The sequence below is a fragment of the Wallemia mellicola genome (assembly GCF_000263375.1).
Source record: "Wallemia mellicola CBS 633.66 unplaced genomic scaffold WALSEscaffold_9, whole genome shotgun sequence".
NCBI lineage: Eukaryota > Fungi > Basidiomycota > Wallemiomycetes > Wallemiales > Wallemiaceae > Wallemia > Wallemia mellicola.
The window spans coordinates 84,525-95,844 of record NW_006531966.1 but is presented as its reverse complement, the minus strand read 5'-3'; the positions used below and the strand labels follow the sequence as shown (position 1 = coordinate 95,844).

General features: G+C 41.1%; 6 protein-coding genes across 6 annotated transcripts; 3 read left to right on the top strand and 3 right to left on the bottom strand.

Moving 5' to 3' along the window:
* The first annotated feature begins 1 nt into the window (after position 1).
* WALSEDRAFT_60341 (20S proteasome subunit) lies at positions 2-1,154 on the top strand. The gene is made up of 7 exons (XM_006958238.1): positions 2-78; positions 125-136; positions 181-285; positions 332-413; positions 461-587; positions 636-745; positions 790-1,154. Exons 1-7 carry the CDS (start codon positions 56-58, stop codon positions 1,096-1,098), a joined length of 768 nt encoding a protein of 255 aa, XP_006958300.1. The 5' UTR covers positions 2-55; the 3' UTR covers positions 1,099-1,154.
* On the bottom strand, positions 1,111-2,804 carry WALSEDRAFT_32518 (ENTH-domain-containing protein). Its single transcript, XM_006958237.1, has 8 exons — positions 2,766-2,804; positions 2,678-2,722; positions 2,559-2,629; positions 2,456-2,506; positions 2,327-2,408; positions 2,142-2,280; positions 1,611-2,096; positions 1,111-1,559 (listed from the first exon to the last, which is right to left on the bottom strand). The coding sequence occupies exons 1-8, from the start codon at positions 2,793-2,795 to the stop codon at positions 1,120-1,122; spliced, it is 1,344 nt and encodes a 447-aa protein (XP_006958299.1). The 5' UTR covers positions 2,796-2,804; the 3' UTR covers positions 1,111-1,119.
* Positions 2,805-3,154: 350 nt separating this feature from the next.
* Positions 3,155-5,714, bottom strand: WALSEDRAFT_60340 (hypothetical protein). Its single transcript, XM_006958236.1, has 4 exons — positions 4,690-5,714; positions 3,503-4,642; positions 3,330-3,457; positions 3,155-3,284 (listed from the first exon to the last, which is right to left on the bottom strand). The coding sequence occupies exons 1-3, from the start codon at positions 5,686-5,688 to the stop codon at positions 3,422-3,424; spliced, it is 2,175 nt and encodes a 724-aa protein (XP_006958298.1). The 5' UTR covers positions 5,689-5,714; the 3' UTR covers positions 3,155-3,284; positions 3,330-3,421.
* Positions 5,715-5,828: 114 nt separating this feature from the next.
* On the top strand, positions 5,829-7,049 carry WALSEDRAFT_32515 (pyrroline-5-carboxylate reductase). The gene is made up of 6 exons (XM_006958235.1): positions 5,829-5,851; positions 5,896-6,227; positions 6,277-6,445; positions 6,487-6,730; positions 6,778-6,849; positions 6,892-7,049. Exons 1-6 carry the CDS (start codon positions 5,834-5,836, stop codon positions 7,014-7,016), a joined length of 960 nt encoding a protein of 319 aa, XP_006958297.1. The 5' UTR covers positions 5,829-5,833; the 3' UTR covers positions 7,017-7,049.
* Positions 7,050-7,450: 401 nt separating this feature from the next.
* On the bottom strand, positions 7,451-8,201 carry WALSEDRAFT_13022 (hypothetical protein; the record flags this gene model as incomplete). Its single annotated transcript, XM_006958171.1, has 5 exons — positions 7,451-7,486; positions 7,533-7,714; positions 7,759-7,977; positions 8,020-8,054; positions 8,092-8,201. Coding segments are annotated over 5 exons (582 nt in total), but the record flags the coding sequence as incomplete, so codon positions are not given.
* A 213-nt stretch (positions 8,202-8,414) lies between these two features.
* On the top strand, positions 8,415-11,181 carry WALSEDRAFT_51351 (vesicular-fusion protein SEC18; the record flags this gene model as incomplete). The annotated part of the gene is made up of 12 exons (XM_006958234.1): positions 8,415-8,477; positions 8,531-8,643; positions 8,692-8,848; positions 8,892-8,966; positions 9,009-9,384; positions 9,431-9,738; positions 9,788-10,090; positions 10,136-10,300; positions 10,349-10,631; positions 10,682-10,761; positions 10,809-11,078; positions 11,131-11,181. The coding sequence occupies 12 exons, from the start codon at positions 8,415-8,417 to the stop codon at positions 11,179-11,181; spliced, it is 2,244 nt and encodes a 747-aa protein (XP_006958296.1).
* Between the last annotated feature and the right edge of the window lie 139 nt (positions 11,182-11,320).

Sequence of the window (11,320 nt, the reverse complement as noted above, 5' to 3'; positions counted from 1 at the left end):
CGTCACGATTAAAGTGAAGTACGTAAGTCGTTCTAAACGTCCATCATCTATTGAAATGTCATTTAATCCATACACACAGTGAGTATATAATAAAATAAATACATTTTACTAAACATTTAAATAGAAATGGTGGTACAAGTCGGTTCATCTCTTGATTTATTGCTATAGGCTGACGTATACAGTTCTCGCAATCGCCGGTAAAGATTTCTGCGTTGTAGCAGGCGATACCCGTCAATCAGAAGGTTTCTCTATCCAATCTAGATATGAAACTAAAGTTTGGAGATTGTTAGTCAATGTCTCTCTATACTTATATCCGCTGATAAGTTTATAGAAACGAGAAAGCAACTATCGCAGCTAACGGTTTCGCTGCTGATTGTAAACAACTCGTAAAGAGAGTGAAATGGAGATTGGAGGTTCGTTATTCATACAGACGATAACGCATCTCACAATCAACTTGTAGACTTACAAATACGCTCACAACAAAGAAATGCCACTCAAATCAATAGCCAGGATGGTACAAACTATGCTCTATGGGAAGAGATTTTTCCCATTCTACTCTTACGTAATTATTGGTGGTATAGACGATGATGGTCAGTTCATTTTAATATAAATCAGCTCAATTTTGATGAAATATGAAGGTACCGGTGCAGTTTATGGTTTCGACCCTGTTGGAAGTTACGAAAGAGAGACTTGCAGAGCTGCAGGTGCAGCACAATCCTTACTCCAACCATTTTTGGATAATCAAGTTAGTCTCATAACTCACTCATTAGCTTACTGACAATACTTTAGATTTACTTTAGAAACCAAGAACCTGCTGATCCTGCTAACCCACCTATACCTGGAAATCTTCCTCTTGAAACTGTTTTAGCTATCGTCACAGATTCATTCACCGGTGCAACAGAACGTCATATTGAGGTTGGTGATGCTTTAGAAATGTATGTAGTCGCAAACAGCCAATGCGATTTGGCTCCTATTCAGTCTATAACTCAATCTGCAACTAAAACTGAATTGGAGCAAGTCGCTGCAGAAGAAGCCGCTTTCCAGGGACCAGAAGCATGCAAAACCTATAAATTATTACGTCAATTGAAGAAGGACTAAGTTTGTGCATGAATGTATATTTTAAAGTAAAAGATCATCATTGTTACTATTATTTTGACTTGCTTGTGGTTTTGATGTACCACTTGGTGCATTCCATAAAGAATCTGATGTTTTTTGTTGTGCTAACGAAGCCATTGATGGTTTAGCAGTATTTTCAGTTTTCGTTGTTTTCGATGATTTCCATAAGTCATCAAATCCGCTAAATGGGTCCTTAGGAGCTTGGCTAGCTTGGTTTGATGCATTAGATCTATTTGGCATCGTAGCTGGATTGTTAGCCACAGGCGAAACTGTAGGAGCTGATGGTTGTGGAATACTGTTTAATCCAGTAACTGGGAGCGTAGTAGATGGTATACTGCTCAACATGTTGGCATTAGGGTTTGGTGCTTGAATAGCTGGTATGTTCTGGGTAGCTGAAGCTGGTGCTACAACAGGAGCTGATTGGAAGTCATCAAAGTCATCAACTAAAGATACATTAACCAGTCAACATCATCATGTCCATCAAGAGTACTTACATTCTGATGTAGTTTGCTTAGTAGCTTGAGCTGGCTTGGAACTAATAGGTGTAGGTGCACTAGGTGCTTGCGCAGGTGCCGCTACAGAAGTTTCATCCTCACCGAAGTCAAACAAATCGACCTCTGGCTCCTTCTTTTGAGGTTTCGAGACAGGTGTTGTTGAACTTCCTGGTGTATTTACATGATAATCTTCTGCACGATCATCATCGTCACCTGCATCATATTCCTCATATTCCTCTTTGTTGTTATCAGCATCGCTAAACCCACGTGATCCACTGTAGGAAGCCGCATGGTTTGAGTAGTTATTAAGGCTTTCTGAGCCAAATCCACCATATCTGGAACCAGACATATTGAAAGAAACGCCAGAGAGTTGATCATTACCAACACCGACATACTTTGCACGATTAGCTTTTGCTTTTCTACGCTCTGCTCTAATTTTTTCAACATCTGAGAGCAAATTGACGATTTCCATAGCTCTGTTGCGTACTAAACCCTAATCAGGGAAGCCATTGTGGAGATAGGACTACTCACCATTGATACCCTGGTCTTTTCCTTTCTCGTCAATGTAGTGGAAGTTTCTGAGCATTTTAATGGTGCTAATATGTGACCTTGCATCATCCACCACACGTTCAGAACCGTGTTTAACGAGGTATTCTAAGAGTTGAAGTGCCTAAGTGATATTAAATACATTATATAGCATAATATTATTGATATACCTTATAGATTTGTCTCCATTGACGTGCCTCCATCTCCATAAATCTGCGATAGATAGTAGGCAAGATCTCATTGAATTCCTGGCTAAATTGAAGCTTTAGATATTGCAATAGCTGTATAAGAGTACTAACAAATTGAATGTACCTTGTGCTATTTGCTGCATCAATGTAGAGCTAGCGCCCCTAGGAAATGTGAGATGCTGCGTCAAACTAGAGATATAGAGGATATACCCACCAAGGATCGTCATTTGTAGCTTCATTTACTTTAGCTTCCATTTCTGGTACGTTCATAGCAATATTCTTTGCCTAAATAGCTAATTAGCTATCATTCTGTCTACCAGGGAATTTATTAACCTTTTCGATGTAGGATTTAACATCGTAGGGCGTGAGATCTTGTACCTAAGTTTGTTAATATAGCGCATAATATCTATAATCTACTAACCTGGTTTGTGATCTTCTGAATCCAATCCATTTCGATGAGATGATCGTTCGTTAAGAAGAATGAAATAGGCTGTTAACCTATCGGAATTTAGTGTTGAGGTCTTTTATTATGTTTATTACAGCAAAACACTCAAATGCTTTGACTTCTTATCTCCATCTACAGTTATCGCGCTTTGAGTGTCACATCTATAGTGATAAGAGCGGTATATTGTAAATGATAATAAATACTATAGTCTCTATATCACTGTGGTTTCATTTTATGTCTTTCTTCTCTGACATTTTGACGTCATCAGCAGAATAAATTAAATCACAGTATACCAGAAAACGCGTCCAGAAGGTAACATATGTAACATATGTCAGTTTAACATCTTGTGTAGCGTATGAACAAATGATTATCTCTCTACAAATGACAACGATATTCTCTCAGAGGATAGCAAAATCAATGCCCCTAACGAAAGTATAAGACATCTAAAGACGATCCATGACATATCTTATATGCCTTTATACCCAGTATTTGGCCCTAAGAACGTAAAATATGGATACCAGTATGAGTACTATAACTTACAATACGAACATTCTTCTGTTCATCAGGAAGACACATAATGTGGAAAAGTTGTATAATCATAATTGCAAATGCATGTGAAATAGATTTAATGTCTAAAATGTCAAGATGTGGAATACCTCGTGGAACGTCTAGCAGATAATTAGATAATTTCCTCTTCCAACCCAAATACATACCTCCAAAATGAGACATTCTTTGTCTATCATAACACTTTCAATACCGAGATCCGAATAGCTTATAACAGTGCGGTAGGGCAATTTGAACGGCAAGGTAGTTTGCTTTACCGACTTGTCAGAGTATGTAACCAAATTTTGGTCTACTGAGATATCCAAAGATTGTTTGGAGCCTTTAACAAGTACTTGTCTTTCAGGTGGCTGATCAACTGCATGCGTAGACTCGTTCGTTCCTCCTGGTTGGAGATTCTCCATGTTGCGCTCCTCTTCGTCACTCACGTCACTAATATCAATCTCTTGCATGACACCTATATCATCCAAATTATCCAAGTCATCCTCCTCCTCTTCCTCTTCCTCTTCCCCTTCAGCTTCTTCACGTTCTTCACCCTCACCCTCAACCATCTCCATGTTTTCGAATGATTCGTCAGATTCCAATTCAACACTCTCTCCATCGAGGAAATCGTCATCGTCACTGTTATCATTATCATCACCTGGATGCGCTGGATTCTGATGTGGTCGTCCCCCTATCCCAGCCTCCTGTTCAAGGTTGTCTATTCCATTCCGTAATCTATTGACAAGTATCTCCAGCATCTCTGGTTCCCCATAGCTATCTTCAGTTAAAGTGTTACCAGAAAGGTGCTTATCTATATACCTATTGAGTCTTCTTTGACGACCCTCGACTAAAGCGTTCATATCAGCATCCAGTTTATCAGGTTTGCTATACTTTAAGCGAGGATTGAAATCTATAAGCTCTATCATGTTGATCTTTGGAACGTTGCAGAAGCGTGTGCCATACATTGGATATACAGATTTTGGCTCACTAGTTACTCTCGTAGAATCTGAGAGAAATTCAGCAGGGAAAGAGCCATCAACAGTGCCCTCCCCATCTTCTCCTACGCGATAACCAATTGGATTTCTCTCAACCAAATTATCAAGCAGCTTCTTCTTTTGAACTATGAATGTGGCCGGGAAAATACCATCGAGGAAGTTATCCAGGGTAACGACCTCTATACAAAGAAATCCTGATTCCTCAGTTGGCTGAATTGATCCTCTGTTATTGAGTGACGCATCTGTTGTGTGAGATACTACTGGCTCTGCGAAGATAAATGGCACGTGTTTTCTACTACCTAAACCGTCATTGTACTAGAGATATTTAGGCATTATCAATGGAAGATCAACATACCACGTACCATTTGGAATTCACTGAGAATGCGGAAACCTCCTGAATCAACTACCCCAGATGGAACAGCTTGTACACCAAACTCATACTTCTTAGCGACATCTTGCTGTTGTGTAGGATCGAGTTGAACACACTGAATAACAGGGTTACCTGTTTTCTGAACAACCACCGCAAGAGCGAGAATATCTGATGTGAGGAATGCAGCTGCCTCGCATAAGTTAACGTTATCACTATAGACTGCTTCCAACGCCATCTGCTTAGTCCAATCCCAAACAGTAACTAATGATTGATGTTCTCTTTCATTGAATTGTACCGCTAAATGTGGACCATTGAGTTGTATCTGGAAAGATGCAGCGGCTGATGCGCGAAGGAGGTTGTGAGTGAATGCTGTTGAAGCGATTGGATGCTGAACAGCATGCTTTGTATTAAGAGCGGCTGAGAGACTGAAGAAATGGAAGTAAAACTGTAACATTCTATTCTCCTGGTGTTCTTTGATGCAACAGACGATCAAATCGTTCTCTACATCAAGATCAAAGTCCTGCACAGAGTACCTCTCGCCAAGTTCTAACTTAACAACCGATGGGTACAACGCTGACACATTGTTGAGCTCCTTATCTGTTGATTCACCATCTGATTTTGGCAATTTGTAGAGCTCAAAGGTATTACCATGGGAGGATACAATAAAGTAGCCATCCCTTAAGACTCTCAAGCTTGAATGGAGTTCTCTTTTGCGATAAGGAATTCCATTTGGGTCAACTTTCGCCTGGAGTGCTGATTTGTGATCGCGTACAAGGACGTGGTGCTGTTGGGCATTGAAGTTGTTCAGATTGTTCTGTAAATTCTTTAATTTAGTTAAACGTTTGTAGATCGCCTCTGGTGTATCCTTCGTTTTATCACAGTAGTTATATATCTCGAGATAATAACGGTATTGTATCTCTACACTGTTAAATATAGCGTTAAATTGTTTGCAACTGAGTGCAAATGACTTGAGTGTTTCTAAATCGAGCATACTCGATATACCGACCCATATCTCATTTGGTAGTTGTTTCATGGTAAGAGATAAAGAAGGAGATATAGTAATATAGACCTAAAGTTAGTAGAATATCTTACAATAAACCTTCTTCTCTGACTTCCATCTCTCTCTCTTATCTGAAATGGGCTACAGACTTTGTGTAATAGGTATATACGACTATTTATATATTCTTAACGCTCAAATGTACTAGGATGTGGTACAATGGGTGTTGCTGTATTATCCGGTGTAATTGAAGGTCTTAACACTCGCAAATCAGTTGGAATGATAAACTTCGATAACGACAATGCATCTGGTACATCCACACCTGTCGATTTATCCTCATCTCAGGCTATATTAGAAGCTAAGGAAGGCAGTTTACCTTCAAAGTTCATTTGTACTGTCAATAGAAGTGAAAGTGCGAAATCACTTCGTAAAACATTCGACGCTTTAGGTGATGTTGGTAAGGAAGTGAACATATTGCAAGGTAAAGGTGTAAATATTCAAGCTGTCCGCGATTCTGACGTCGTTTTGTTATGGTGAGTCACATAATGCAGTTTGATATAGACTCGCACTCACATTTATCAGCGCTAAGCCACAGATGGCGCACTCAATACTCAGCGAACCTGGTATGCAAGAGGCTCTCTCAAATAAGCTCCTCATCTCAATCTTGGCTGGTGTCACTATCTCACAGATCAGTTCATGGGTTCCAGAGTCAACAAAAGTAGTTAGAGCTATGCCAAATACACCATGCAAGGTGCGTATCTATTATATTTACTACTAAACTAAAATGATTAGATACGCGAGGGTATGACAGTCGTATCAGCGCTTCCATCCGAATGGACATTCGAAAAGGACCTAATTTTGGCTATCTTCAGATCAATTGGAAGGTGTAGATTCCTTGAAGAAAAACACTTTGATGCTTGTACTGCTCTTTGTGGTTCAGGACCAGCTTTCGCCGTCACTGTACTTGAAGCCATGGCAGATGGTGGTGTTATGATGGGTTTACCAAGAGCCGAGGCAGTAGAACTTGCAGCACAATGTTAGTATTACCGTAATGACTGTTTCAATTTATCTGACACACTCTAGCTATGCAAGGTATTGCAAGAATGGTCCTAGAAACTGGAGTCCATCCAGCTGCTCTAAAGGATAGCGTAACAAGTAGGCATCTACTCTACTATTTGATTTCACTAACATGCTTAGCCCCTGGTGGATGTACGATAGCGGGACTTTTAGCCCTCGAAGATGGCAAAGTTCGCTCAACGATGGCGCGTACGATCCAGGTCGCTACCACACATGCTGCTGGCCTTGGACAAAACAAGAAGTGAATAATGATTACTCAGTACTAAATGCATTATTAAAATACAACTTGAGATCGTGAACTGTGCGTTACTAATCTATACCTCAGGTTTGATGCCGAAAGTGAAAGGTTGTTAAGGGGGATGTATTCGCCACGGCTCTCTTGAGTACTGGAATTATTTGCCCTCGAGAAGCCATTGTTTGTCGAGTTCTGGGGTGCTCTACTGATTTGATGGTAGCTATTACCACCATCATCACCATCTTTGCTATCATCACGCCGCCTGCCTTCTTCCAATGAGCGTGAGATATCAGCATTGTCAGCTGCCTCCTCTTCCTCCTCTTCATCTATATCCTCTTTCCGCAGAAAACCGTGATGCTCTGCATCGCTATCGTCATCGCTGTCATCCCCCACATCGAAATCATCATGAGGAGATTGTGTCTTAAAGTTAGGACCTTCAGAAGGAGATTTAGATTTAATAAGCGAATCTATTAACCAGAACTGTTCGAATGCTTAGTATGACATAACAAAGATAGCGTCTGCGTACCTGCAGAACGTTCATGATGAGGGGCCAGATACACATAGAGATAATAACTTGTGCGTTTGGACTAATCTCATCAAGCAGGAAATCCGATATACTGAATAAGGGTAAGATTGCTAAAGAAACAGCAACGAGGAGTTTCATGAGGGTGAGGATCAGTACGTAGACGACTAGCTGAAGAAGCCATGCTATTTGGTATTAGCGGAATGTCTCTTTAGTTACTATAGCGCACAAATAATAGAAGGTGGTTTGCCATAGTGTCCGGAACGAAAACGTTCGTTGTGAAGCTTAGTAACGAGTAGCCAATGGAACAATTTCATGAAGCCGTATATAATGAGAACGCCTATCGTTGTGTCTATCGTAATGTTGAGGAAATAACCGCTACATGGATTTTCACCGCCATGTACGGCGAAAAAGTCTGAGACTAGGAGATTGAAGCCATGTACGAAAGCTAGAGAGAGTTAGTCGTATGTGTGTTGTCTATAACACATACCCTGCCCTATTATCTGCTTGGAAACATCGCATAGCCTAAGATAGTGAGATAGCGAAAAGATACGTGGGAAACGCGTACCAGATTTTCCATGGACGTCTATAAGGCTCTCTGTAGCGTTTGAAAACGAGTGCACCGAGTACTATCACGCCCATCAAAGCTTGTACTCCCAATGCGAACGGACCTGGAGAGATGAGATAAGGAATGGGCGGAGATGAGAGCATACCAAAGAGTCTACAAGATTCATTGCCCAATTCTGGTGCATTTATTAGGACGTCGGAATTATCGTCCATTTTAGATTTAATTGCGTAATCTAAGGTCGTCGTCGAACCAGAAGGTGAACAAAAGCGACGATGAGTTGGTTTTCATCTTCTTCCAATAGAAAAGCCGTGCCAGAGATGAGTGGCAAATCATATTCTAGTAGGGTGCCACCCCCACGTGCACCAATGGAGGGATCGTCAGTCTGCACAACCTCTGATATCCCAGCTAACAGATCTGCAGCTATAGCGTACAGGCTGTACCTTCAGACACGCTAGCACTAAGCAATAAGATATTCGTACACCCATCTACATTCAATCAGGATGCACCTGCAGTACTCGTCAACAGCAAATACGTATTCGTTACTGCGTTAGTTTATCGTTAGACCACTACCATAGAGTCTCATACCACCCACAGTCCAGATCCTACCCCTGAAGGCGATCCTCGTAAAGTCAGACCGGGTGCATTTGGTGCGAACGCCGTCCAGCGTCAATGGGCCCAGCTTTCCTTGGCTTCCCCAGTCACTTTGACGTCTATCGTGATCGAAGACTTCTTAGAGAGCGTTGATATCGAGGTTCGTTGTGTTTTATATCCCGCCTTATCTTAATATCCCACAGATCGGTACAAACAAGAAAGGTTATGAGCCAGCAAACCCGTTCAACGCTGATGAGTTACAAACTAGCTTCATTAACGTGCGTGCATAGCTTGGGCCATACTTCAACTAACTCCAGTAGGCATACGCTGGTCTTGTCCTCAGTCCAGGCCAGATTCTCGTTATGGATTACCATGGTATCAACCTTAAAGCTGTAGTACGCAACACAAACGTCGTTGCTCTTATGCAGGACACTTCGGACCCCACGCTCAGCCAAACTGGTCACATTATGGATACCACCACTATCAATTTCTCTAAGGAGCCAGCCAGTTTAATCAAACTCAAAGGTTCAGCTAAGCGTCCAGCCGCAAATGCTGTCATTTCACCTAACTTCAAGTTTGAGGATATGGGTATTGGTGGTTTGGACGATGAATTTGGTGCTATTTTCAGACGTGCATTTGCTTCACGTGTATTCCCACCTGGTTTGATCGAGAAGCTTGGTATACAACATGTAAAAGGTGAGCTCTTCTTTCATAGATCCTTTCAATGGCTCAAGCGGTTTAGGTATCCTGTTATATGGTCCACCAGGTACAGGTAAAACATTGATGGCGCGCCAAATTGGTAAGATGCTTAATGCACGCGAGCCAAAGATTGTCAATGGTCCTGAAATCCTCAATAAATTCGTCGGTCAGTCCGAAGAGAACATCAGAAAGCTTTTCGCTGATGCTGAACGCGAATATCGTGAGAAGGGCGATGAGAGTGAATTGCACATTATCATCTTTGATGAGCTTGATGCTATTTGCAAACAGCGTGGTTCTACAGGTGGTGGAACTGGTGTTGGCGACTCTGTTGTTAACCAATTGTTATCAAAGGTGCGTAAAAGTAGGTATACACGACAATTAAACTTATCAATCAACAAAGATGGATGGTGTCGATCAACTCAACAACATTTTGATCATTGGTATGACTAACAGACTGGATATGATCGATGAAGCCTTGGTTCGTCCAGGTCGTCTTGAAGTACATATGGAGATCAACCTTCCAGATGAGAAGGGTCGTCTTCAAATTCTCAACATCCAAACCTCGAAAATGCGTGAGAATAAGGTTATGGATAAGGATGTAAGCTTGGGTGAGCTCTCAGCACTCACAAAGAACTTCTCCGGTGCGGAAATAGGTGGTTTGGTAAAGAGTGCTACTTCATTTGCCTTTAACAGACATGTCAAAGTGAGTGTTTCGATTGACATCATTTCAAACACTCAAATATTCTAGGTTGGCACAATGGCTGGTATTTCAGACGATATCGACAAACTCCAAGTCAATCGTGCCGATTTCTTGCAAGCACTTGATGAGGTTCACCCTGCGTTTGGTGTTTCTGAAGAAGAACTTGCAACTGTCGTACAAAATGGTATCATACACTACTCTTCCAACATCGGCGTGGGTATCATTTCTTCTTATTTTAAATAACTTATTTAACCTGAACAGAATATCCTTAATGATGGTAAACTTTATGTAGAGCAAGTCAGGAACTCAACGCGCACGCCCCTCGTCAGTGTACTACTCCATGGTCCTCCTGGATCGGGTAAAACAGCGTTGGCAGCTACGATTGCTATGAGATCAAATTTCCCATTCATCAAGCTTGTCTCGCCTGAAGATATGGTTGGTTTCAACGAAGCTCAGAAAATAGCGCACATGAATCAAGTTTTTAATGACTCATACAAATCACCTCTTTCTATAGTTGTTATAGATCAAATTGAGAGACTATTTGGTGAGCATCTATGTTTATATCTCTTATTATGATCTAACAGGAAATACCAGACTACGTACCTATTGGACCACGCTTCTCGAACAATGTCTTGCAAGCGATACTTGTTCTTCTTGGAAAACGCCCTCCAAAGGTAAGTCTCGATCATGAAGTCATACTGAAAAACTGATCCGTCTTCAGGGTAGAAGATTATTAATATTGGCGACGACCTCAAACAGACCAATATTGACTGATATGGATGCCTTGTCAGCGTTTGATGCTCAAATCCACGTACCATCAATTTCAAAATTAAGACATCTCGATTTGGTCTTGAGACAGGTAGATCTATTCCAGGAGGAGGGATCACAAGAAAGGGCAATTGAGTTATTGAAGCAAGCACAATTGAATGAATCAGGAAAGTTATTGATTGGTATAAAACGTTTGTTGGCTATTGTAGAAATGGCAAAACAGGTAAGCGGGGTTTTGATAAGTGATCGGAAAAAAAACTAACAACGATGAACAGGATCCAAATCCAGCGGAAAAGTTCGCTACGACGTTGATAAACTCATTGTAAATAAATATTGATTGTACCTTGAATATTTTTTGGTGACCTTCTACTTGACGTTTACGTTTTGGCCGGGTGCGGGTGACAAAACAGTACGTGCATAACGGAAAGAGAATATAAACTGACAGTTACGTTTAGTGCGATCACC

Bases quoted from the DNA above. Each gene is read 5' to 3' on its own strand.
- WALSEDRAFT_60341 (XM_006958238.1), top strand. From the start codon at position 56: ATGTCATTTAATCCATACACACA. The intron at 286-331 runs GTTAGTCAATGT...ATAAGTTTATAG, and splicing joins GAAACTAAAGTTTGGAGATT to AAACGAGAAAGCAACTATCG. The intron at 746-789 runs GTTAGTCTCATA...ACAATACTTTAG, and splicing joins AACCATTTTTGGATAATCAA to ATTTACTTTAGAAACCAAGA.
- WALSEDRAFT_32518 (XM_006958237.1), bottom strand. From the start codon at position 2,795: ATGGATTGGATTCAGAAGATCACAAACCAG. The intron at 2,723-2,765 runs GTTAGTAGATTA...TAACAAACTTAG, and splicing joins TTCAGAAGATCACAAACCAG to GTACAAGATCTCACGCCCTA. The intron at 2,281-2,326 runs GTATATCAATAA...AATATCACTTAG, and splicing joins AATGGAGACAAATCTATAAG to GCACTTCAACTCTTAGAATA.
- WALSEDRAFT_60340 (XM_006958236.1), bottom strand. From the start codon at position 5,688: ATGCTCGATTTAGAAACACTCAAGTCATTTGCACTCAGTTGCAAACAA. The intron at 4,643-4,689 runs GTACGTGGTATG...AAATATCTCTAG, and splicing joins TTCTCAGTGAATTCCAAATG to TACAATGACGGTTTAGGTAG. The intron at 3,458-3,502 runs GTATGTATTTGG...ATTATCTGCTAG, and splicing joins AAGAATGTCTCATTTTGGAG to ACGTTCCACGAGGTATTCCA.
- WALSEDRAFT_32515 (XM_006958235.1), top strand. The intron at 6,446-6,486 runs GTGCGTATCTAT...TAAAATGATTAG, and splicing joins TGCCAAATACACCATGCAAG to ATACGCGAGGGTATGACAGT. The intron at 6,850-6,891 runs GTAGGCATCTAC...TAACATGCTTAG, and splicing joins TCTAAAGGATAGCGTAACAA to CCCCTGGTGGATGTACGATA.